This window comes from Polyodon spathula, chromosome 12 (genome assembly GCF_017654505.1).
Source record: "Polyodon spathula isolate WHYD16114869_AA chromosome 12, ASM1765450v1, whole genome shotgun sequence".
Taxonomy (NCBI): domain Eukaryota; kingdom Metazoa; phylum Chordata; class Actinopteri; order Acipenseriformes; family Polyodontidae; genus Polyodon; species Polyodon spathula.
This window is the reverse complement of record NC_054545.1, coordinates 5,233,201-5,245,486: the sequence shown is the minus strand read 5'-3', so window position 1 is coordinate 5,245,486 and position 12,286 is coordinate 5,233,201. Positions and strand designations below refer to the sequence as shown.

At 35.9% G+C, this 12,286-nt stretch overlaps 2 protein-coding genes across 4 annotated transcripts in view; one reads left to right on the top strand and one right to left on the bottom strand.

The window, feature by feature from the left end:
* The window catches only part of LOC121324374 (dihydrolipoyllysine-residue succinyltransferase component of 2-oxoglutarate dehydrogenase complex, mitochondrial-like), a 45,416-nt gene that overhangs the window by 12,944 nt on the left and 20,186 nt on the right, over positions 1-12,286 (bottom strand). The gene's annotated exons all lie outside the window — the stretch shown is intronic.
* On the top strand, positions 50-11,254 carry LOC121324375 (prospero homeobox protein 1-like). Of its 2 annotated transcripts, none has more exons than XM_041266127.1 (5): positions 50-237; positions 2,886-4,518; positions 6,930-7,046; positions 8,451-8,645; positions 10,017-11,254. In XM_041266127.1, the coding sequence occupies exons 2-5, from the start codon at positions 2,974-2,976 to the stop codon at positions 10,182-10,184; spliced, it is 2,025 nt and encodes a 674-aa protein (XP_041122061.1). In that variant the 5' UTR covers positions 50-237; positions 2,886-2,973; the 3' UTR covers positions 10,185-11,254. The 2 variants fall into 2 exon arrangements, with proteins under 2 accessions (XP_041122061.1, XP_041122062.1); XM_041266128.1 differs by having other exon boundaries at positions 6,930-7,037; positions 10,017-11,253.

The following is a 12,286-nucleotide window of genomic DNA, read 5'->3' as shown; positions in this document are numbered from 1 at the left end:
TTTCTGATAACAATCCTCATTTACATATCTGGATTTCGATTGGTTCGCCGTGGCCAATCCCCTTTACCTTTTATGGCACGGGGGGTGGGGTGTGGGACGGTGGGTTATGACATCAGGGACTTTCTTAATACAGTACTAAGTATAATAAATGCAAGAGTTCCAGGGACCGTTCAGTGTGGAGCGTTAACTTTACTTTCAGCGGAGCAGCGATTCGATTTCACCTCATCACTGATAAAGGTAAGAGCGCTTTATCAATGGCAACAGTGTGTATTACTCAATCTGAATATAACAAAGGTACAGGTAGATTTCGTTAAGCATGGATGAGAGTGTAAAACACTGTCTCAGCCTGAGGTTATCCGTGTTCTTTTAGTAATGTAAAACAAACAAACGGGGGACAAAAACATTTGCATCCTCCATTACTAGATACCTGGCATTCTACTTCTCTGTCCAGGTGTGTACACTTTGTGCACTTAAATGAAACAACACACACTTTCGTACTGTCTTTAAAACAGAATAATGCAGAAAAGAGCTTTGTATTAAGTTAATTATATAGTTATTATTACGTATGTATCTCTACTGTTTCAATCTCCAGTTTAAAATACACGTTTTTAATACCTAAAATGTTTGAGTTTAAATAGGCATTTCTTAATACAAAACACCATACACGGTAATCATAATAAGACACTCATAATAAGACAATAGAAAGGTTTGAAATACATCATTTGTAACATTTAGCACAATCTTGTATTATTATTATATACAGTTGTTTTAAACAAAATCACAGAGGAAGGCTTTGTCCGACTTGATTTTTTTTTTTTTTTTTTTTTTTTTTAATGTCCTTGCTTATACCTCATACAAAAGTAAATTCCATAACACATCAAACATTTTCACTGCAGCGTAATATTATTTGTTAAATCAATAGAACCAAGAAACTCTATGCAATAAATATTCAAATATACAATGAGTTGAGTTGGAGAATGGTTAGTGAGTCAGATGGATCAATAAACTGGACCTGTATAGCAAAGAATCTTAGAGACTATTAATAAAAGAAAAAAAAAAAACTTGAAACGCTTACCTAGTCTACTTATGAATACATTGGAAAGTATTTGAAAACAATGACATATCTATATAATATATATATATATATATATATATATATATATATATATATATATATATATATATATAATCTTTGCTTTTTTAACTGATTGACTTCCTACCTGGATTGTTCAGAATAAAAAACGTATTTCATTGTTTTGTTTAAAGGAAGTAGGCCTTTAATATTTTATTACTAAAATCTAAACTATTATTATTTAAATAGTTCTTATAAATATTTCCCCTTTTTATTACTGTTTAACAAGATAGCAGAAGTTAAAACCGTTCTAAAGACAATGGAGATTTTGTCACACAGTATTGGTTTATTCCTGTATGTATTATAATAAGACATGCATGCTGAAGCACACACAATAGTTTGAAAACGTGTATTTAGAAACACACAGAAAAATAGTGACCCAACGCCAAATTACCATTGGCCATGCCACACGCAAGACAACGTATTGTTTATCTCATATTCAAAATCACTTTTTGTAAATATAACAAACGCAATGGAAACTATTAGTCATGGGAACATGCATTGCTTTTTGAGTGAAATTGACACTAATTGAGACCTTAATTAATATGCAGAGGGTGGGATGGGTCTAATTAGACTAAACAAAACAAGGGTTCCAGATAAAACCATAAGACCCTTGTTTATCTATTAGCTTAAATGATGCTTATTTGAACTGTATGTTTTGAGAAAATATAATTAAAATATACAAGTTTGATTTTATAATAATAATAAACCTGATGTATTGTGAAACAGGTTTACTGTATTTCAAATTTCACAGGTTTTCTCTCGGTGTTCATAAAACGTGATTTCATAAAAATGTCGCTGCATTTTTAGTTAAAAAAAAATTGTCGTGGTGGCAATGTATATTCAGTGTGAATATTAAAATTACAGCTGTTCAGCATACCTAGCATTTCAAAGGACCAATTATTTTCTAGAGTGTGTGTTGTGTTATTAAAGCTTGTTGAGCATGTTGAAAGCTACCTTTGATTATGTTGGTTTCAAATTAGTAATTGAATGTAATTTGGCAGCTTGAATCACCCAAAGTACAATTTGTCTTAAAGCTTTTATTTTCTGTAAGTATTGACTTTTCAGCTGTTTTATCCTCTACAACAATGTAGAGATAAAAAAAGTGCTTTGTCTGATCTCCTGTGTGGTCTCCGTAAGGAGAATCAGTCTTTCTCTCCTTTTCCAATTAAAAGGTGGCATTTTATAATGTTTATAAACTTTTTTACACCATGCATATGAAACTTCTTTTAAGTGATGAGATAAAAGGAAAACCAACTATAGTGTTCTCCAGTTCAGATCATGGATCTTTCCTTGTTTTTTTTTTGGTAATAATGTAGGTAGGCTTCATATAGTGAAATAGCATTCTGATATATTGGCAATATACTGTATATTATATATCAAGGGGAGATAAGAAATGAATGCAATGCACAAAGTCTCCACATTTGTTTTTTTTTTATTTATTAAACATGACATTGGTATTGTAAACATAGTTGTTGCTATTAGAATTTAATTAGACTTGAAAAGTGGAAGCTGGTTGAAAAAAGGTATATTATTAGTACAGTACATTGAAAAGAGGGGTAACAGTCCACGGTCCACCCTGTTTTTTTTTTGTTTGTTTGTTTTTAAATATGTTTTCTTTTAATTATTAGCGAAATTCCATTCTTGCTAATAACAAAAACAGGAAATTGTATTTTTTTCATAAGTTTTGTAGCTTTGTTTAAAAATCAGACTTGTTTTCAGATTTATTTATTTTTTTACAATTGTCTTTCAGTTATCTTCTACACCCTACTTGATGGCATCTTTGATATATTCATCTTGAAAGAGGTTTTTATAATTAGTTTAAACATCATAAAATCAACATGAACCTCTCAGAGCAGAACATGCATAGCTCCACAGCGAGCTACCCGGTAGAGGACAAAAATGAACTGTCTCACTCTTGCTTCAAAAGAAATCGCTATGATGATTCCTTGAGGCTATACTCAAATGGCTCCATCATTTCTCAGCTATTGCGGAAGACAATACAGAACAAGAGGGTAGCAGAAGAGAGCCTTTTCTACCTGCCACCCAGTGCTGTCCCCAGTTCCACCACTGCAGACTTCAGTCAAGAGGACAGAAGCAGCAGCTCCTCAAAGGAAAGCACCCTGGAGCCGTCGTCCCCCGCTAGTCAACCATCCACAACCACCAGCTTTGAAGCCGACAGGCCTTTTAATGAGCACCGCCAAGCCAAACGAGCCAGGGTGGAAAATATCATCAGAGGAATGGCGGTTTATCCTAATGCGCAAGTTCCTACCGACAGGGACAGAAGCGATCCCTCAGGAGATGCGAGGGAAAGCTACAGGGAAAACAAAAGGAAGCAGAGACTTCCTCAGCACCAGAACCACAGCCTGGGTGAAGCCCTGCCAGCCACCAGAACCAGCAGTAAAGACGACGAGTGCCATCAGCTTAAAGAACAGCTTCAGTCTATGCAGAGGCTGCTGAGGCAACTGCAGGAGAAGTTCTTCCATGTTTATAATGTCAGTGACTCTGAGCATGATGACCAGGATGAGTCAGAAGAGGCTAGCTTCTCCTTCCATACCAACAATATGAACACAGAGTTTATGGCGACTTCTAACTATGACTTAAGTGCTGGTTTTGATGGTGGCTTTGAAAAGATGGAAAAAGTAAGAGAGGTGCAAAGAGATAGACTGCCCTTTGGCAACATTGCCCCATCGATGCTAGCTGATGGAAAGAATTTGTCAGACACATTAAAACATGAGTTATCCAGGGTGGTAAATGAGAGTGTGGACTCTGTTTTAAAGAAGTTCACCTCTGTATTGTACAGCCAGGCACCTCAACTGCAAAATCACCAGGAATCCATATCTGATAACATGGCTTCTGAAAGCAAGAATCTACCACCCTATGCTCCGGAACTGGCTCATTTTCAGGACAGTGTAAAACCCAGACATTTCGAGTATTATCAGAATGCTGAGGCACCAGCTGATGAAGACCAGACAGAGGCACTGTCACTGGTCGTGCGGAAGTCCTCTCTCAATCACCCTAGTTCTGTGAGCCAAGGGCTTAAGAGGCCCTACCACTTGCCTCAAACACCTTTTCAATTTAACTACCACCAGGCAGTACAGGAAAACCAAATACTTGAACATCTCCTGAAATATGGCCCTCATGGTAATTTTGGCAGCCGTCTATGCATCCCCCCATCTATGGACAGGTCTTCACCAGAGTTGGTAGACATACCTTGGGAAGCCATCAAGGTCAGATCAAAGGTCAGCTCCAGTCATGTGGCTCACCAGTCACACCAAGCACCTCTCAGCCAGGTTCCAGTGGACAGCCTCTGTCTTCCCCACGTAAAACTGGAACGTGGGGATCTTCAGAACATGACAGAACGGAATCCTTATATGTCATTAAATATATCCTTTACTAAAATTGATTTCTACAAGCGTGATGACAAAAAAATCTAATTAAAGAAATTACATTTAGGTAAACGGAAGGCAGCGATTTTTTTTTGCGAAATGCTGATTTACGTACATTTAGTTTGTATTTGTATTACTGAAGATTTTACATTTCAGTGTTTGATGTTATTGATAAAACGTTTTATTATTAAGCAATACCCTACATAGCAGAAATTACAGGATAAATAATGACAGATGACAGTCATATATTCTGAGCTAAACATTATGAAGAGAAAACTGTCTGTGTGTGAGAAAAGTACATTTTAATCCAGGAGCTGTTAGGACCTGGGTGCAATGAGAGTTCCGAAGTGGTAGTGGTAGTTTACCAGTGGTACAAATGCTCCTATTTAAATGATAGTAACAACATAACCTGGAGACCCTAGCAGTCTAAGCATAGCTCCTAGTCAGTGCCTGTTCATAGTCACTCCTTACGCTTACCTCAATGGTATACATCTGTAGACTAGGATGAGCTTCTAGTTGAAAACACAAATGCAGCCATGTCTAGCCTATGCACTCCAATGCGTCAATGGCAAAGGTAATTTTCAAAAAAATGTAAAATGGGAATTTGCTTTGCATTCACGTTCAGCTGGGTAGTGTATCATAATAATCTTTCTTTCTGCAAGTTTAATGTTATTCCCATCTAGTGTCTTTGAAGACCAAGGCAAACCAACAAACAAAATGACAATGTTCCTTTCTTCCCTTTCCAACACAGCAGTGACTCTTAGCTTTAGTGCAGCATTAAGACTTCCAGCAGAACAGACTTCAAGGAGAAATTTCTCTTTGATCTAGGTAACCCCAAAGAAAATTATAGCATCTTCTTTAATCTGAACAAAGTAATGACTAAGTCTGGAAAAAGACAAATAAAAAGGAATACATGGCTTTGATAAGAAATTGTGTTGAACAAGAGGCTGATTTCAAAGGCAGAAATAGTGTTTTTATTCAGAAAATACCATGAACCTTTGACATTTTATTATATATATATATATATATATATGTGCGCATCTGAAGAAAATGTCACCTTGATTAGCATTGTTCCTTGTTTGTGAAACAACAGCCAGGAATGAGACTATAAAAGTACATGAAACACTATCACATGTTCCTCTTCACAAACATTAATGGAAGTTAATTAAAATGCATTATTTACATATGAAGTAAATGGAGGAAAAACAACAGCAACAACAACAATCATTTCTGGCTAATGTATGTGCTAGTTCATTAACAGGTTCTTTAGGTTTTTGTAGGTACAATAATAGGAGTAGTAATACCAATTAAGCATTTTCTTACCTTTAATAACCAACAGCAACATTATCACATGCGCCCCCCTCCCCTCCCCTCCCTTTTAATTTTGCTGAAGGTCTGTTTTTTTTTTTTTTTTTTTATTTTTTTGCTTGTTTTACTTTGTTTGATGCACCGACATAATTAGGTTTCAGTGTATAACAGCCACTGCTCACAAAACATCAAGTGGGCTATTACAGAGGTCTCATATAGCTTCCTGATCTTTTGAATAGCAGGGATTTGATGCTTATCTTAGAAATGAGTAATGCACTTTCACTTTTGATGGCCCACTATCGAGGCTGCCATGTCATTGAAATCAGTCAAATTATTAAACTTTAAACCTGAAGAAACCTACAAACAAATCCAAATCTAGAAGGGTAATGATTAATTAATTACGTATGTACTCATGTCCCAGCGAATGGAGAATAAACTCGTAGAAACCAGGACAAAGGTTGAGTATTTCAATTGGTAATTGAAGTTTGTCATAGCTTTTTGATTTACAGATGGTGACTGTTTAATCCTGTTATTGTGTCTGGAGAGGTATCCTCACTTGAGTGTATACCAGAAAGCAAATCAGAGCCCAATATTTCCATCAGCTATGTTTAGATATGTTACATTCCTGATGTTTATATTTTTAATTCTGAACAACATAAATACTAAAATATTATCCCAATCTGTGGTCACAATACAGATTACATTTGGTGGTCCCCAATGAAATTTATTAGGGTAGAGTTTGCCAACATTAGCCTATAATGTAAGTGTGAGGTAATCGAGCCTGCAGTTTAGTGAACCATGTCTTTCTCTAATGCGATTTATCAGGAATAGGAGACTAAGCTAAGAGTATGGACAGGAGATGAGGAGTTGATTGTATCTACATAAACAAAGGCAATAGTAGTTCATATTATAATATGATATAATTACTGGACAAGGAAGTGTTTTTTATATTACCTGCTTCTATTTCTTAAATCAATATTCAAAAACACAGTTCATATCCTTCAGTTGGTTTATATTTTCCCATACACCAAAACAATGATATTTGTTGTTTTACTAAAATTGTGAAAGTGAATATGCTTTGATCCTTAACTCCTGCACACATCCAGGAGGGTCTAACACCCAATCACTTGAAGAAAGCTAAATTAATGTTCTTTTACACACGGTATCCCAGCTCCAACGTACTGAAAACATTCTTCCCAGACGTCAAGGTAAGCAAAGTAAGGAATACAATTGTTTTCAGATATTGCATCAGATATGGCTATATGCATACAGACAGGCCCAAAACATTTCGACGTTCTGTCAGCAGGACTAGGACAGATTTTTTTTTTTTTTGGGGGGGGGGGCTATTAGGAAATACAATATAGACGAGAGCTGAACCACATAACCAACTGTCCAATATATACTGTCTAGAGGAGAAGCAATGATCTATTGGCTTTTAAAAAAAGGGTTTACAAGCAGCATATGCTGGACTGCAAATGTGTGCCACGTTACTTGGAATGGCAAACATCCTGTAGAACCATTCAGTTATATATGTGGTCAGAAGAGACAGGCAACTGTCAGAGGACTATTGTGCAACTGCAGAAACAATGCTAATTTTAACCCATTGGTTAAAATGCTCTATTCAGAATAAGGAATTGCATGATCAAGACAGTTGTCCAGAGGTGTAGAAAGTGCCTTCTTTAAAGCATATTTCATTTTTGAATCATGATTTACATACAGTGCATACCGTACTGACTAGTTCTACCTTATTTTATTTTACTATCACTGTACAACTTAGGGAAAATGATATGCTGAATCATAGATCTTATTTATTGCTGCTTTCTCAGTATGAAATAAACCTAAATGCAGACCACTTGGTTATAAATACATCAGTATTATGCATTGCGATATGTACATGCTGTTAGGTTTGTTCAGATTTGTTTTTAAAACTCTGGAAACAAAACCATGAGTAATAATATAAAATAAATATCATATTTGCTGAAATCAGGACATATTGCATGAAGAGGCTAAATATTTATTTGCTGGCCGATCCCATTGCAATCTGACCTTCCTAATGTAACCTTATTGACCGCTTCTGTACTGCTGGCTTTGTAGGCCAAGGGGAGGTCAGATGTGAGTCTGCGTCTCCTCCTGGCCCATGACCCTGCTAAGAGGAGTCAGACTGAACAAAAGGGATATAATCCTGGTGTCCGATTCCATTCTGTCAAATTACTGACTCACTGAGAAGGAAGGTTGCCCCTGCTTTTCTTCTGCACAGGCAATCACACCCCATACCTAAACCCCCTTTTTCTTACCTCAAAACTTGGTGTACTTCATCAGTACACTTTGAATTCTTCCCTGAAACCAGCTAGATGGTGGTTGTTTGCAGAAAATAGTAACGTTTAATATATGAAATAAAGAAAAGACACATAGTCCAGTGCCTTTACATATGCAGGGATAAATATAGGATGTCATACATTATTTTCAAATGCCTAAACATTAATGTGTTCTGCATCTTAACCTTCAGTAAAGCAGAAATTAGTGTTGGGTGCAAAGCCGATTGGTTCAACAATAAAAAGTAACATCTTCATCCTTCTGAAAACCACTGAACGCTTTCAATCGGATCACTTTTCTGCTTCCAGTTTAACCGCTGCATCACCTCCCAGCTCATCAAATGGTTCAGCAACTTCCGTGAGTTTTACTACATCCAGATGGAAAAGTTTGCCCGCCAGGCGATTGTGGATGGAGTGAACAATGCGAAAGACCTCACGGTTTCCAGAGATTCTGAATTGTTTCGAGCCCTCAACATGCACTACAACAAGGCCAACGACTTTCAGGTATGAAAGCACAACTCGTTTCAAATTTTTTAATTTTTTTTATTTATTGTTTTTTAGTTTTATTAGTGTTTGAAATCGCTTCTGAATAGCCTTAAAACCTATGAATAGAAGCAGAAGCAACTTCACAAATTAGCATACGCACTTGTTACTCAAATAACCAGGGTCCAGTAAAGCACATAAACTCAGCTGTCATAATAGATCTTACCTGCATTGTAAAATCATCATAAAGGATCCAGTATTGCTTTTTTTAAATCTTTTTGTCATGGATAATGTCGGGGACTAAACTAGCATCGTCATGATTCACATGAGGGAAGTCCTTTCTGTTACACAGTGAGAACAATTAGCAAAATATTCCAACTGTCTTTGAAAAAAAAGACCAAGACGTGAATGGACTCGGATATGGGATATTGAGTAGATTATATCTGTCCCACTCGTACGAAATACTTTGAATTAGTCGAATATACTGCACAAAGTGATACAAAATTATTTTGCCGCTTTTTATTTAACTTGAATTCATTTTGCTGAGCCAAATTTTGTAGCCAAACTAAATCATTCTCATTATGGCAAACACATTTACTGGTCCTCTTATCTGTATTATTTGCACATTGACAAGCAAGTATCTCCCAATAGTCACGTCTCAACTTGTCCTCGCACTGACCCTCATGGTGCTATGCACCTGTGTCTAAGTCCATTATTTAAACTTTAGAGATGCTTATTATAAAACTGTGGGAAGAGGAAGCCCCAGAGTCACACTAAAACAACTCCGGATTAGCGGGACAGCACGCCTGAACAAGGCTCGGATTGCTATTGACGCGGAACGCTGACAAAGATCCTGTAAATTCTGAGGTAGAAGAGAGTTTGATGGGAAATAGCTGAGAAAGTTTTCTTTACTTGGAACCAAGACATGCCTTTCCCAGGGAGGGTTTTTGTTAGGAGCTAAAGGGAAAAATAACTTTCCGATAACATTCAGATAACTACTCTACTCTAGTTGAAACAATATCAGATTGGGCAGATTCTTTTCTTGATATGTCCCATCCAGTTAATAGAAACAAAACAACTGATGTGGAATTTGAACTTAAAAAACTAGAGGTTTCATTAAACGTTTATAGAAAAAAAAGCAGCATATTCAAATTTTTTGAATTAGTTATTTTAAACATTTCCAAAAAAGACATGGCAGTCGCATCTGCAGTCCATGCAGCCTCCCATCACTATGCCAATATCACTAAAGGATTCCTACTTGTTAAACATTTCCCCTTTAGAATCAGTTTCATCCAGACCATAAGTATGCACTTCAGTTTTTACATTTTGTAATAACTTTGTAATTGGTACGATCATGTTCATGGATAGTAATGCACTGATTTTTCCCCACAGGTTCCAGATAGGTTTCTTGAAGTTGCTGAAATAACATTACAAGAATTTTTCAATGCCATCTCCATGGCAAAGGATACCGATCCCTCGTGGAAGAAAGCAATCTATAAAGTAATCTGCAAACTAGACAGCGAGGCCCCCGAACAGCTGAAATCTTCCAACTGTCTTTAAGAAGACCTCTCACAACCACTTATACTTTAACACAGATGGACGCTACTAAGAACAGCACCATCTGGAACATGACCTATAGATTAATGGAAAATGTATGGCACCTATTAAAATTGATTTACAATTTCTCTTTTTTTCTCTCTCTCTAATGAAGTGCTGTATTGCTCCTTATGGCAAAACATCTGAGAAAACCACATTGCATCAGAGGATAATGTATTTATTATTTTAGTTTTGGGAAAAGAGAAATTAACAAGTCTTACCATAAAAATGTTATTTAAAAAAAAAAATGGACATGATCAGTCCAGAATTCCAGAAGACCATTTGTTTTACAGCTCTTCAATGGATAAGGGTTTTTTTGCGGTTTCATTTTAAACTGCAACCGTGGGCTCGTCTATCAAGTCTTAGTAGGGTTTCAAGCACATTCAGCATTTTAAAGTAATAACATGGGTGCCTGAGACGAAAAGGGAGGCAGTAAGATAACTGTCCTAAAAAATAAACTTCAAAGTAGTCTCCAAAAATCAGTTACGGTGTATGAGAAATTACTGCATATGTATATTCTGTAAAAAAAAAAAAAAACATTTGCTGATGTCATCTTAAAAATAAAATATGTTATTCGTTGCACATGCGTGCAACATTTTAATTCCACAGGGATCCTATGGACAGCTTAATCACGTCATTGTAAAGCTAGTTAACCTAGTCTTGCTCCAGAATTCAAGAAATGAAGCAAAATGCATCCATTACTGTCCTGATAATTCCTGATTACTGTAAATTTTATAAACATGGAAGGATTATTTTTGTTTGCATACTGGTAATGTGAATAACTGTCCTTTCTGGTGTGTGTTATTTAAGGTAGAAAATAAACAGTACAATGTTCAAATAAATTATTTCTCTTTTGCTCACCTTGTTCAGTTGTTTACTGGATGTGACTAGGCAGGCAGGAAAGTGTATATATTAAATTAATTTTATAATACAAAAATACATTGCAAACAGCTGGATGAAAAAAAAACCTTAAGACTTCAGACAAATTATTAGGTTGTTAGCACTGATTGTTTTCTAGACAACATTCTTCTTCCTTTTATTAATCTAATGTAAGAAGCGAGTAAAACTAATTGATTATACACAAGGTTGTAAAGCTGTTTTATAAGGAGTGACTGCAGAAATGTCAAAGAGATTTTTTAGATTAATTTGCCTTATCAATTCCAATTAGAGTGTCTCCGTTATAAACAGTTACTTTACTAGAGTAGGGGGGGGGGGTAGAATCTGAATTAAATTGATACTCATTAAGCCATTCGTGTATCAATCACAGCTGGGAAACGTGCTCATAGTAAAACTGATTTCATTTACTTTTATGAAACAATTAAATGGGCTTTTAAAATTGGTCAAGCCTTTATTTTTCATTTACAAGCAGAAAGTACAAACGAGATCGCAACATGTTAAGCCACAAATCTTTCTTAAAGCTATTATGAAAAAAAAGTATTTTAGCCGGACACGCTAGTTACATCGAGCGATCGTAATACATGACGAGGTGTCGCTTCTGCTTTTAAATGAAAAAGTAAGACTTAAGATTTAAAAGCCCATTTCGTTGTTTCACAGAAAAAACACAAGTTCCATACATTTTACTATTAACACATTTCTCAGTTGTGATTAAGGTACAGGAATGGCTTAGCAGGTATCAAATTGGGGGGAAAAAAGCATTTATTTTATCACGCTTTACTAACGGGTTACAATGATCTTACCACCACGTTAACATACGCTGCTCTTTAGTAGTTACTTAATTCTTAGTAGCCTATTAAAAGTATTTAAACCTATTTCACAAATGTGATTAAAACATGAGGAATTTTAAATGCAAACAGCATTTGTAAAACTACATTAAACGGAGACTGGGGCACAATTGTTTCTTGCAGTCTTCACAACAAGGCAAACAACTTGCAACGCAGCAAGGAACAATTTGCTTATAGACTAAATGCTGTATCAGACAGCACATTTAATTGTATTTTACCAGAGAATGAATACAAAAGACCAGAAACCAAGCAGCATGGACTGGACCTTAAATTAAGGAACAAGAAAGTGCAATGAAAGTTTTTGTTTATTGTACTTGTATTCTC

Coding starts and splice junctions, on each gene's coding strand:
- LOC121324375 (XM_041266127.1), top strand. CDS start 2,974: ATGAACCTCTCAGAGCAGAACATGCATAGCTCCACAGCGAGCTACCCG. Junction 7,047..8,450: donor CAGACGTCAAGGTAAGCAAA/GTAAGGAATACA, acceptor TTCTGCTTCCAG/TTTAACCGCTGCATCACCTC. Junction 8,646..10,016: donor ACAAGGCCAACGACTTTCAG/GTATGAAAGCAC, acceptor TTTTCCCCACAG/GTTCCAGATAGGTTTCTTGA.